We start from the raw sequence: 14130 nt of genomic DNA on the forward strand, positions 1-14130 counted from the left end.
CTCATTCGCTTACACATGACACGCCAATACCAGCTCTAACTTCCCTGTAAAATACAACAACAACAAAACAAAAAACAAAACAAAACACTAACTTGAACTCCAAGACATTTAAAGGATGGCTGGAGGTCCACAATATTGAATTTGCAAGTCAAGTGGGTGGGTGGTGCTTCCGCTCTTCTATTTAGAGCGGCATTTCCTGAGGTGAGCTAATTAAAACACACACACATGAATATTTATGAATATTTAATGTAGCAGGTTCACAAATAATAATTAAAAGACCTCAGCTACAAAAAGGAGAAAATACAGATTTATCATTACTATGATAGTACTAGACAAGCTTTCCCTGACAGATCAGTGTTGGATTTTTTTTCCTTTCATTAATTATTAGAAGACTTTTTGTGTAACCCTGACTACACTGCAAAGCGAGAATTCTATCATTTATTCTAACAGGCTAGAATGTTTTGAGACATGCCATCAAAGGTGATGTGACTGCTACCTGAAAAATCAGTATCTGATTAAAAATTATCTTAAAATATAGTGATTCTTTTTTTCTACGTTTAATAAGACAATCCAGCAATAATTATCCACAATAATACTTCAATAGAAAAACTTAACACTTAACAATTTTTTCAGATACTGAACTATATTAAGCTATTTGACTCCAACGATCCATCATAGCAGAAATAATTCCAGTGGTGATATGATTTAGGACAGGATCCCCAGACTCTACATGGGAGTGAAGATGAAGATTGCAGCTTGGATGGGTCCAGGGTAAGACAGCGATGGGGAGGATGCTTGTTGCACGAATTGGAGAATGAAAGGCAGAATGACAGAAGAACATTAAGAACTAAAGCAAGGAAAGAAGAGCCTGGTTGGCTCGGAGAAGGCAGGCAAGAACATGATTAGATTAATAACATCAGTCACGAGTTTGACAGCGTCATTTACAGTGGAATGTTTCAGTTCCGCCACAAGAGGGTGCTCTTCTTCTTTATTCTGTCTTAAGGTAATCATTTAAATGTTCCTCAGTTTCACATTAAAACAAACAAACAATTAATTTATGCCAAATAAGATGAGGAAAAACAGATGAATATTAAATGTATTATTCTTTTTACCTTTCAAATTGCTCTTAACTATAAAGATTCAGTAGAACTTAAAAATCATCTCAACTGTTAACAGGTATGTCAAAATATAAAGATTAGAAAATCCAACAAACTCTTAAACTGTGCAAGAACTGTGTGTGCTCACGTGCATGCATGTAAGTGAGTAACTGAGTAGTGACAGAAACTTTCTTCACATAGCATCAAATTAATTCATGTTTGAAGTCAGAGTATCGCACTTCATTGCCTACTTATATTCAGGAAATGTCTAACCTGCCCAGAGAAGGTGGTATTTCTGGATCATTTTCACATGCTCAATTTCCCTCTGGGATTAATGAAGTTTCTCTGATTCTGATATGGCTTTTCAGCTGCACAGCGCAACATGTTGTTGCATCTCTGGCAGATGCAGTTCAGCATTTTAAGTGTTGCACTGAATGCTTTCATGTTCTTTTCCCCTATTAAAGCCCAAAGATGCCACCCAAATACACATTTAGGGGTTGAACTATAAAAAATTGGCATTTTTTTCAGTTTTTCACAATTTGCAGGTGCTCTATGAATGTAATCCCTGTGAATTTTGGAGGTTTCCTGTACTTCAGCAGTGTTCACACTTTATTTTCTTTCAGGTTTCAGACTAATATTGTCTGAAGAAATAAACAATGAACTTGAGTGTGGAAGACATACAAAGCATAAGCTTGAGAAAATGATCATTTTTGTTTATATAACACATACAAATATTTCATTAAGTATTTAGCTTTTGAAACCTGAAACATTAAGCCAAATAGAACATTTTAAATTTGTATTACAAAGCAGTTTTAAATAATGTAAACCCTCAATACAACCTTTGACATCAAATGTTATGGTAACATAAAGCAACATTTACATTACAGTAAAACAGAAAACAAAATAAAGGTACTAAGATTCAATAAAACATCAATATACACACACAAAAAAATATTTTGGTTATATAATACATCCAAATCTAATTCATTCAAATAGTTGATGTTTAATGCTCATTAGCTTAAAACCCAAGACTTAATTTTCAGCTCTCACCTTTTAAATAACTGTTAGTGTAAAACATTTAACCATCCATAAACAAAAATACAAAAAGCAAATAGGAATTAATAGGTATTTAAAACAGTCGGTTCATGAATGTCTGTCTAAGTGTTATCCATCAGCATGCCAGCCATGCTTTACATGGATTTTTCCCCATAGCACCACCAGATGAAAATCTTGTAAAAGAAGAACTATAAGACCAAAGTAATTTCAAAGTTGATATCTTCTAGTTTCTGAAACCAAGCTTGTAAAACATGTGGCTAAGATGCAGTCATTAGTAGATGTTAACTGAAAGTTTTCCAGTTTTTGTTCTCCTTTTGTGAATTGGCAGCTCATGACTCTTCAGTTAAATCTTCCAGTGCATGAAAGCAGTTATTATTGCAAGCTAAATGAGAACCTCCTGAATAACTTCTATGCAGTGGCGAGAATGCATTTTGATCTAGCAGGGCTTCGGCCTCACTCTTTGAGCTGCTAATGTGGTCCAGCATTGTCTCTGCATTGCTGGTTAAAGATAGGCTAGGTAACTCTAAAGACATAATAGCTGGACTACTTCTGTTGCGATGTTTTCTTTGGATTGGTTGGCCTGGTGCTGGATTGCTGTTTTGCCTCTTGACTCCTAAATTTGAACCTTTGTGGTGTAAGCTGCCAGATTTTGGAGGGTAAGTTTTGGTTGAAGCTGTGGATTTTGGATTATAGTCATCATCACAGTAACTGGCTTTGGAGTCAAGGTCAGAATAATGATAGAAAGGTTTTTTTGGGATGTCTGGTTTGGATGTGACAAGGCCCCAAATTGGTTGGTCATGCTGTGTAGCAACAGCACGAGACGGCTGATAATTTCTTTGTAGCTGGCGAATGATCTCTTCTTTCTCCTGAAGCTCTGACTTGAGTTCAGCCATTCTTTCTTTTAGCTGCTCAGTGAAACTGTTTAACATATTGTCAGTGCTGCTATTCTTTCTTTGGTCTGATGACTTCCTGTGAAGACTCTCCTTTTTTTGGGCTGTGCAGACAGAAAAAAAAAAATGTGTGTCATTAATAATGTGACATTAATTTACGGATTAACAAGAAGGGAAAGTAAAAGCAACACAAAGTATTTTTGTAAAATAAGACATAATTTTAAAGTGACTTTAGCTGTGAAGCAAAAAATTTAAGGCAAGGCAAGGCAAGTTTATTTATATAGCACAATTCAACAACAAGGTGATTCAAAGTGCTTTACAGAGACATTAAAAACAAAAACAAATAAAAAGCATGATTTAAAATTGATTCAAACAAACAAACAAACAAACAAAACAGTATATAAAATCAAAAATTAGAACAGTAGGTAAAATCAGAACAGTAGATACAATCAGTAGTTAAAATGTAAGTTTTGAAATTTAAGCTTAAAAGTGTGGATTTGGTGCTTTATTCAAATGCAGCTGAGAATAGGTGAGTCTTCAACCTGGATTTAAATAAACTGAGTGTTTCCGCTGATCTGAGGCTTTCTGGGAGTTTGTTCCAGATATAAGGAGCATAAAAGCTGAATGCAGCTTCTCCGTGTCTGGTTCTGACTCTGGGAACTGATAAAAGACTGGATCCAGATGACCTGAGGGATCTGGAAGGTTCATACTGGGTCAGGAGGTCACTGATGTATTTTGGTCCTAAACCATTCAGAGCTTTATAAACCAGCATCAGAACTTTAAAGTCTATCCTCTGATGGACAGGCAGCCAGTGTAAAGACCTCAGAGCTGGACTGATGTGGTCCACTTTTTTGGTCTTAGTGAGGACTCGAGCAGCAGAGTTCTGAATGAGCTGTAGTTGTCTGAATGATTTTTTAGGTAGACCTGTAAAGATGCTGTTACAGTAATCAAGCCTACTAATGATGAATGCATGGACTAGTTTTTCCAGGTCCTGTTCAGACATCAGATCTTTTATCCTTGAAATATTCTTGAGGTGATAGTAAGCTGATTTTGTTATTGTCTTAATGTGTTTTTCTAAGTTTAGGTCTGCATCCATCACTACACCCAAATTTCTCGCCTGGTTTGTGGTTTTTAGGTGTATAGATTGAAGTTCTCTGGTGACCTGTAATCGTTTTTCTTTGGCACCAAAGACTATTACCTCAGTTTTATGTTTGTTTAGCTGGAGAAAATTGTGGCACAACCAGTCATTAATTTCCTCAATGCATTTACCAAGAGCCTGTACAGGGCCTCGGTCTCCTGGTGACATTGTGATATATATTTGTGTGTCATCTGCATAGCTGTGATAGTTTATTTTGTTGTTCTTTATAATCTGTGCCAGTGGGAGCATGTAAATGTTAAACAGAAGGGGTCCCAAGATGGAACCTTGGGGAACTCCACATGTGATACTTGTCTGCTCAGATGTGAAGTTACCTATTGATACAAAGTATTTCCTGTTTTCTAAGTATGTTTTGAACCAGTTTAGCACAGTTCCTGAAAGACCTGCCCAGTTCTCCAGTCGTTTGAGTAATATGTTGTGGTCAACTGTATCAAATACTGCACTGAGATCTAGTAAAACTAAGACTGACATTTTTCCACTGTCTCTATTCAGACATATGTCATTAAACACTTTGGTCAGAGCGGTTTTAGTGCTGTGGTTCTGTCTAAAACCTGACTGGAAGGCATCATAGCAGTTATTCTGTTTTAAGAAGTAATTGAGCTGTTGAGAAACTGCTTTTTCAATGATCTTACTTAAAAATGGCAGATTTGAGATCAGCCTGTAGTTGTTCATTTGTGTCTTGTCAAGATTGTCCTTTTTCAGTATAGGTTTGATTACAGCAGTTTTTAGTGGTTCTGGAAACACACCTGAAATTAAAGAAAAGTTGACGATCTGTAACAGGTCTGACTCCAAAGTCTTTGAGACGTTTTTGAAAAAATTTGTTGGCAGGACATCTAAACAGCAAGAGGAGGTGTTCAGTTGACCTAAGATGTCCTCCAGGTCTTTGCTGTTAATAGGGTGAAACTGTTTCATGGTGTTTAAACAGTTTTTCGGTGGACACAGTACATATCCTGAATCTGCTGTTGATGTACCAATTGCTTGTCTAATCTTTTGGATTTTTTCTGTGAAAAATTTGGCAAAGTCATTACAGGCCATGGTCGAATGAAGTTCAGCTGCCACTGACACAGGAGGGTTTGTTAGCCTGTCAACTGTAGAAAATAAGACCCAAGCATTATGACTGTTTTTGGTGATAATGTCAGAGAAGTAGGACCTCCTTGCACTCCTCAGTTGTAAATGGCCTGTATTTGTATAGAGCTTTACTAGTCCCTAAGGACCCCAAAGCGCTTTACACATCCAGTCACCCACCCATTCACACACTGGTGATGGCAAGCTACATGTAGCCACAGCCACCCTGGGGCGCACTGACAGAGGTGAGGCTGCCGAACACTGACGCCACCGGGCCCTCTGGCCACCACCAGTAGGCAACGGGTGAAGTGTCTTGCCCAAGGACACAACGACCGAGACTGTCCAAGCCGGGACTCGAACCGGCAACCTTCCGAACTCCCAACTTTTTGAGCCACGATCGCCCCACAAATCATAATTGTGAAGTTTCTCTTGATAGATGTCATAATGAACCTGGAGGTTTGTTTTTCTCCATCTGCACTCAGCTTTCCTACACTCTCTTTTTTCTTTTTTCACCAGTGTGGAGTTTCTCCATGGAGACTTTTTCCTTCCAGAGATAACCTTCACCTTAATGGGAGCAATAGTGTCCATTACATTTAACATTTTAGCATTGAAGCTATTGACGAGCTCATTGACTGAACCTCTGGACAGGTCAGGTGTTAATGGGAAGACCTGGTTAAAGATCTCACTACTGTGTTCAGTTATACACCGTTTTGTGATCACTGCTGTTGATATATTGGTGTGGGCTGAAATTTTACTTTCAAAGAAAACACAGTAATGATCAGACAGGCCCACATCAGACACAGTAACCTTTGAAATGCTCAGGCCCCTTGGCGATCAATAGGTCAAGAGTGTGTCCTCTATTATGTGTGGCCTCTGTTACATGCTGAGTCAGCCCAAAGTTGCCCAGAGTGTTACTCGGGTCTTTAGTCCCTTTGTCCTGAGGGTTGTCCACATGGATGTTAAAATCCCCAACAATAATTACACAGTCGAAATCAACACAGATCACAGACAGCAGTTCACTGAGGTCATTAAAAAAGTCTGTGCAGTATTTGGGAGGCCTGTAAACATTAAGAAACATAACTTTGGATGGGGCCATCAGCTGTAAAGCCACATATTCAAAAGACTGAAAACTTCCAGGAGATAGCTGCTTACATTGAAATGATTCATTAAATAAGACAGCAACCCCTCCTCCTCTCCTGCTCACCCTGGCCTCACTGATAAAACTGTAGTTAGGAGGGGTCGTCTCGATGAGAACAGCTCCACTGTTACTTTGGTTCAACCAAGTTTCAGTTAAAAACATAAAATCAAGGCTGTGCTCAGTGATTAAATCATTAATTAAAAATGTTTTCCCAGCTAAAGCTCTAACATTTAATAAAGCCAACTTAAGTGTTTTAGAGGTATTATTTGCCCCCTCGTGTTTGGGAGCAGTCTGTGGCACACGAGGTGTGTTTACTATATTTAAAGATCTTTTAGAGTGCAGCTCTCTGTGTTTTCACCAGGCCACATGTCTCCTTCTGTCGCCTAAAAGTACAGAAATTTTAAAACCTTCTAGTAAACAGGGTCCCAGCTTCTCCTGGGAAAAGTCACCACTGTCATAATCCTCGCAGCCCGGACCCTCCACACATCACACATCAGACTGCGGAGACAGAGCATGAAGGTGGTAAGGAGGAACTAAGGGGGGAGAGGCTGCGCAGTGTAACTTTGATTGCTCTGTTGAGGGCGGGGCTCGATGGCGAACCTTTGGCTGCTCTGGTGGGGGGTTTATGGGGACAAAAGGGGACTGGGCCGGGGGGTAGATCTGAGCCCTGCATTGACCCGCTCCATCATCTCCTCAGTGAATTTCAGGTGTGGGGAGGAGGGAGAAGGGGGGGGGGGGGGGTGATGGCCTGTCAGGGGTTTGGGGGACTGGGGAAGGTCGTGGTCCCTGGTCCTGGTCGTTGGTGTTGTTGAGAGAGTTGGAGGCAAAGTGGGACCCCTCTTCTTGCCTCAGACGTCTCTCCTTTCTGAGGCTCTTCCCGGGTGGGGGCAGATGAGGCTCCTCCTCAGGGTTTCTGCTGGGCTTTGTTTGTTCTCGGAGTACTGTTTGTTTGTCAGTGCAAACAATCTGCTGAATCTCTCGTCTCCTCCTCTTACGGGCGGTACAGGTCCACTGATGAATACAGCTGCATTCAGAGAGTTTACAGTATTTAATAATCCAGTAAAGTCCCGTTTCAGAACCTCCGATTGTTGTTTGGACACATCGTTTGACCCTGTATGCAGAACAATGTTTGTCACAGTTGGATATTCATCTGCAATTTGAAGAATTCTCTCCTTCAGGTTGTTGACCATATCCTTAGGAAAGCAGAGGACTTTAGTGTTCTTACCGCACATCCTTTGTACATCCTTTACGGCAGAGTCACCCACAATCAGAGTTTCAGGCCTAGCCTTTAGCTTTCCCTGTGGCCTTTTACTTTTCAACAGATTTTCAGACCTTACTTCGCTACTTTTAGATGGATGGTTGTCCGATATAGATCCAGGGTCCTTTGATAGTGGAGCAAATCTGTTCTGCAGTTTCACATTCAGTTGTTTTGGAGGTTTGTTGTTAACCTTCCTGTTCACGGTTGTCCAGTCCTGTTTCCTTCCGTATACAGGGGTAGAAGAGTTTCTCTGTCTCGTAGGAAGTGAAGGCCAGTCGGTTTCAGAGATTTCAGCTCGCTGTGCTCTGCCTGTGATACGCCCCCCGCCCCCCTTCCAGGAGACTTGATTTATGTCTTGGTTTTGCACCAAGACAGTCCAAGGGGGGATTATCGCTTGAGAATTTATTATAATTCACAGAGTCTACTTTCTTGGTCATGTTATCTGTGCTCCTTAGCTGTGTACTAGCTTGCTCATCGCCATTGTTTTGAATCAAAGGCAAGGTTGTTTCATTTCCACACAGTCCATTTACCTCCACGTTTACCTCCACGTTCACTAAGCGATGAATTTTTGTCTCCAGTACTGCAATCCTCTGCAGGAGGCTGTGGTAGTCATCTGTGGAGAGGGAAGGCATCTTGTTGCTAGTTAGCCTAGCGGTTAGCACCTTTCCAGGCTATTGAGGCTGTTCGGTGCCCAGACGCTGTAATCAGGCTTCAGCTGTGTGTAGGCCACAGACACACGGAGCGCTGAAGATAAGGTAACAATAAAAATGTTGCTGTTTCTGTTAAGAACACTTTAGTCCTAATGATCTATAAGTGTCCAGAAGCTCTCACAGGTAAGCTCATATGGAAGAAAAAAAAAGAAAGAAAAAAAAACATTTTCCCACTAAACATTTGAATCTGAAGGTAATAAAAACATTAAAACACTTATAGGCAACTTTTCACAAGATTGTCGGCAGTCCTTAACTTCACTGCATAGTTGTACTTTATTTTTTTCGATTGGTGATAGGTACAGGACCACCACCAAGGGAGGCACTGGGCACCCACCAAAATTGGCTGGCCCCCCAAGTGACCCCACCACCAAAAACACAAGTGAACACAAGAGAGGGCAAGACACCCTACAATGAGTTGAAACATTAACTTGTTATTTATTCCTGCATATATCATTTTTGTCCCTTTATTTGTCCCTCACTGTTCTGTTTTTGGTGTGCCACCCTGATATTTTTTGTGGCCCCCGTATGAAAAATTTCAAGAGGTGTTCCTGAATAGACATGAAACAATTGCAAATAGAGATATTTTGGTGATTATGGAGAAGTAAGTAAATGTTATGGACTGGTACTTGTATATCACCTTTCTACTCAGTTGAGCAGACATCTAAGTCTCATTCACCCAATCACATGTGCTCATGCAGTGCTTAAGTACATTTACATGAATGCACTGGGGTCAAAATGGGGTTCAATATCTGAACACGGATACCTCAGTGTGTAGTCAATCAGACGAATCCACCAGCCTTCCGATTGGGAGATGACTCGCTCTAACACCTGAGCCACAGCTGCCACTATGTGTGCCCCTTTGGCCATTAAGAGCACTCCAACTATATTTCTAGCTTTTGTTTTATAATATGTGACATAATAGACTTTCAGAAGTCTTACAGGACATTTTTTTTCTTTTGAAGAGTGGTTTGATGGGTTTTTGATAGCACTAAAAGCAAAGCTGTTGCTATTGTTTTTTTTAACTACTGAAACAAGCTGTCTTTAAATACGAGTAAGTACTCAGTAACAGCACTTTGAGGTATGTGGTCTCTTTGAGCATGTGGTTCTTGTTCGAGAGGTACATGTCTGCCATCCTGTGGCAGTTGGATGACACTACAGATGTGAACCTTTTCAAGGCAGAGAAAATACTTAGATGCTCACCACTTCGCTCATGCTTTCACTTTTTAGCTCTACCATCTTTTTTAACTGAAGACAGTGACTTACCTGATTTAGTGTGTTCCTTATATATCAGTAGAGCTAATACACATGCAAGTAAGACAGAAGCCAACCCTCCAGCAGCAAAGGCAGCGGTGCAAATGTCAAAGCTGCAGGTGGCTGAAGTGACAACATGCATGATGTTAAAATCTCATCACATTATCTGCTAAATCACAAACATGATGTCTGCAACATACAACAGGTTTTCCAATATCTAGTAACTATGGCAAACTAATCAGCTTCCTTTCTTAAGAAGCACTGCATAATCACGTTAATGGCTCCATGTATACAAAATAAAACACATTTATGTTTTTATTGTATTACCACAAGATTTTTCCTGAGCTAATTATTGGAAGACTTTCAGACTATACCTGAAAACAATTTAATCACCTTCGACTTCCTACAACCCAGATGTGAAATAATGCAAGAAAACTGTTTATTTAATGAACAGATTAATCAAATTGCATATGATTTGACATGAGGTTGGATATGTGTGGTGGTAGTTCTTTTTTATTTGTTTTAGTTAAAAAGGGACAATGTATGATGATTGTTGTCATTTGATGCACTGTTCCAGAGTTTAACACTAATTTGCATCTGCAGTTCCTGGATAGACTGGAGTTTTTAAAAGTAAGTCAACTTCCTACAACAGGCTGCATTTCTGTTATTCTGTTAGCCAGCAGGTAAATGTTATGTGTGACGTGTGATGTTAAAGTCCCCGTGTACCTGATATGAGGATCTTTGTCTCTCTGGTCTGGTTGATCTCTGGCTGGTGAACCCTGCAGGTGATGCTGTGAGAACAAATATAGCACATGCAAATTGGTTAGTTTTAGAGTAAATTAGTAACATTTAATGTGAACAAAGGTTTTGTTTTCAGATGATTTTTAACAATAAGTCAGACTCGTTCACAGTGGGTGATGGGCTCCGCCAGGGCTGCCCTTTGTCACCGATTCTGTTTCTCATTTTTATGGACAGAATTTCTAAGCGTAGCCAAGTGGTGGAAGGCTTTTACAGTGAATCTCATGTCTGCTTTACACAGATGATGTGGTTCTGTTGGCATCATCGGGTAATGGCCTCCAGCTCGCACTGGAACGGTTCGCAGCTGAGTGTGAAGCGGTGGAAATGAGAATCAGCACCTGATTCTCATTCCGGAGGCCATGCTCGTCAGCTGGAAAAGGGTGGAGTGCCCACTCGGGGACGAGTTCCTGCACCATGAGTGATTGCAGTGATGCAGACACTGTATTGGTCCGTCGTGATGAAGGGAGAGATGAGTGTTAAAGTGAAGCTCTCTGTTAACCGAGCAATCTACGTCCCTACCCTCAGAACAAGAACAAGATCACAGATAGAAGCAGCAGAAATGGGCTTCCTCCAATAGTGGCTGGCCTCCCCCCTAGAGAGTTCGGCCATTCGGGAGGGGCTCAGAGAGCCGCTGCTCCTCCACATCGAAAAGACACAGTTGAGGTGGTTCAGGCATCTGACAAGGATGCCTCCTGGGTGAGGTGTTCTGGACATGTCCCACTGGGAGGAGGCCCCGGGGCAGACTATATCTCTCAGCTGCTTGGGAATGCCTTGGTGTTCCCCTGGACAAACTGGAGGAGGTGGCTGGGGAGAGAGAGGTCTGGGCTTCTCTGCTTAGAGTGCTGCCCCCGCCACCCGGCCCCGGATAATTGGAAGAAGATAAATGGATGGATAGACGTTTTTTAACAAATATGAAACTGCCTGCTTGTGTCTGTTTTACTTACCAAACATGGTATATCACTGGTTAAATCTTTTAAGAAAACAGGATCAGTTTAATAGAACCAAATTTAAATGTTTTTTTTTTTTCGCTGCTCCCTTTAAGGGTCACTGCAGCGAGTCATCCATGCACATCTCACCCTAGGATCCTCCTCTGACACTCATCTCCACCGATGCCACTCTGCCCTCACTCTTTTCTTCACATCTCTTGTGCACTGTCTATTGCTTTGGAAGTTTAAGACTTCACAGAGAGAAATACGTTCATACACAAGTTTTACCTGTAAAGAAATCATAAATGCCAATGTCCAGTCAAAATAAGGTCATAAGATTTCAAATTATTCCTCTTCACATTGCACTAATGATGTCTTAACTGTTTCATGATACATGATGTACTGCATCATAACCTCTCGCATATGAGAGAGCAACTTCTGATGTGTCTGAGAAATATTTTGAGGAATAAGGAAAACATTTTGTTTATGTTACATAAAATAAATTATTAGTGAGTTTTGAAAGATGGAGCAATAATGTAAGTTGAACCTGCTGTTTGCTTCCTGCAGAGTAACTCTTTGTTTCATGACGAAACGTCCGCTGCCATCTCGATCTCTTTTTGGGTCTTGAGCAGGGATGTCGTTTCCTTGGTGATCCAGAAATGTTACCTGAGGCTCTACTGGCCAGCAGTTCACCTCACACTGCACAGTCACCCCACCTCTTTCAACCGAAACCACTGAGAGCTTTGGCTCCGAGACTGCCCCTGTAAACAAAAATTATCTAATCAGGTGTGCCAACTGAATCTTTCATCTGTCATCACTTCCTGAATATCCAGCTTAATTACTAGTTTTTGTGTGCATAATTCAAGCCATCATCTGCACTCTGACAGACCTTAAATTAAGCTTCAGGCAACCCACTATACAAAATGTAGTTCATTGTGAGTAGCTAAAGATCACCAAATTATCAAAAGGTAAATAGGTAAAGATTAAAATCTTACAGTAAATCAAAGCATTAAATACCAAAGTGCTACATTTTTACTTATAAATATATTATTTTCTTAACAAAATTAAACACTAAAAAATCTTCTATGCTTCATTAGAGTAAAAATTTAACCAATTAATCACATAAACTTGATAAACAACTTCAAAGAGATATGATTTTTAGAATAACTACATGGGAAAAAATGTGTACACAGTTTGTAAAGTACTGGAGAGAACACTTAATGACGACATAATGAGGACAAACAAACCAGTTCAACCTGAGACACCACGGCTCCCACGCACATGTGTGCACAGACTGAACTCTCAGCCTTTGTTGTGTACTTCACACAAGCTTAGAAGTGTCAGTTACTTCTTATCCATTCACAAGCTTCATTTTATACTCACAATAAACACAGGTTTAGATTTACCCACAAAGTGTAATGGAGCTCCCAAAAAATGTTTTCTATGATGAAATTACTATTGAAGTATTAACAACTAGCTGTTTATTTTTGTCATTTTTATGGGTCAAAAATTGCTTAGCACTAGTAGTGCAACGGATCAAAAATCTCACGGTTGGGATCGGATCACGGTTTTAAGTCACGGATTGGATCAATTTTCGGATCAGCAAAAAAGACAAAAAAGACAAAATTTTAACATTTACTTATTAACTTATTTAAGTATTTTTTGCCTATTAAAAACATTCAACTCAAGACTCATTCCACGCAATTATATAAAAACAAATTAAGGTGCAATGCAGGGCTTTGTATCTACCACTCCGCTGTGATATAATGAGCTTTCCGTTGACCTGGAGGTCGACCCATTTGTAGTTAGGGCAACAGAAGATGCCTGGGACAGTTCAGCCATAACTTTAAACTTTTCCTCCTCATACATGCCTGGGTACGATCTTGTCAGTGAAGTGGACGCGCAACGGGATATCATAGCGTGGCTCAAGCACGTTCATCATAGTTTAAACCCCTTGTTTTGCACAATGGAATACGGCCTCCCGTCTGCAGCTAAACACCCCAGTAGCTTTTGTAATAGCTTTAGCCCGGTTGGATTGGGCAGCAAAGGGCTGCTTAAATGCCGCAAACTCCTCTGCTCCTCCACTTGGACCGCTAGCGCTGACCATAACTACCGCTTCACAGACTGACCACGCACACCATTCACATACTTTTTTTCCTTTTTTTTTTAATCTTCGGATTACGTGCGTACCGAACCGGGGAGTGAGATCTGTTCGGATTACAGATCAACCATGATCCATTGCAGCACTACTTAGCACTGTTGCCTCACAGAAGCCAGCTGTACTGCAAAAAATGTCTATCTAACTATGTGTTACAATCTTACAATCAGCCAAAAAGTCTTTTTGATGTTGTTTTGAGAGTGGAATACTAAGAAAGTTATCCTCTTTCATCATTTAGACGTGACTTGGCTTAATCTATCAAAATGCCGTTGCTGGGTCTATTTGGAATCTGAATAATTCACAGAAATGTTTAAAAGGAATCCTTCACATTACTTGGTTCGTTCAGCCTATGATTTGATAAACTCGACAAAGTCCAAAATCTGCTCAGCATTCCTAGCTTCAGTTATTTAATGAACTTGAGAGGACGTACCAACAACAAGCTTCACTACTGTGACCTCCCGAGGAGCATTCTTCCAGAGCTTGAGGCATTTGTACTTCCCTGCATCAGACATTTTTACATTGGAGATCCTTAATGAGATGTTTCCATCTTTCAGTTCTTTCATGATCAAGCTTGTCCTGTACTCAAAGACTGGATTCTTTATCTCGTAGGTCTCACAGCCATCCCGA

The 14130-nt window shown here is 40.4% G+C and overlaps 1 protein-coding gene across 1 annotated transcript; it reads right to left on the reverse strand.

Moving 5' to 3' along the window:
• Positions 1-705: 705 nt before the first annotated feature.
• On the reverse strand, positions 706-14085 carry LOC102076032 (butyrophilin-like protein 3). Its single transcript, XM_019363418.1, has 5 exons — positions 13934-14085; positions 11893-12106; positions 10348-10412; positions 9634-9744; positions 706-3147 (listed from the first exon to the last, which is right to left on the reverse strand). The coding sequence occupies exons 1-5, from the start codon at positions 14064-14066 to the stop codon at positions 2483-2485; spliced, it is 1188 nt and encodes a 395-aa protein (XP_019218963.1). The 5' UTR covers positions 14067-14085; the 3' UTR covers positions 706-2482.
• Positions 14086-14130: the final 45 nt, after the last annotated feature.

The sequence above is a fragment of the Oreochromis niloticus genome, linkage group LG3 (genome assembly GCF_001858045.2).
Source record: "Oreochromis niloticus isolate F11D_XX linkage group LG3, O_niloticus_UMD_NMBU, whole genome shotgun sequence".
NCBI classification, from domain to species: domain Eukaryota; kingdom Metazoa; phylum Chordata; class Actinopteri; order Cichliformes; family Cichlidae; genus Oreochromis; species Oreochromis niloticus.

Coding starts and splice junctions, on each gene's coding strand:
- LOC102076032 (XM_019363418.1), bottom strand. CDS start 14,066: ATGAAAGAACTGAAAGATGGAAACATCTCATTAAGGATCTCCAATGTA. Junction 10,413..11,892: donor CTGCAGGAAGCAAACAGCAG/GTTCAACTTACA, acceptor TTGTTCTCACAG/CATCACCTGCAGGGTTCACC. Junction 9,745..10,347: donor GACAAAGATCCTCATATCAG/GTACACGGGGAC, acceptor TTGTCACTTCAG/CCACCTGCAGCTTTGACATT.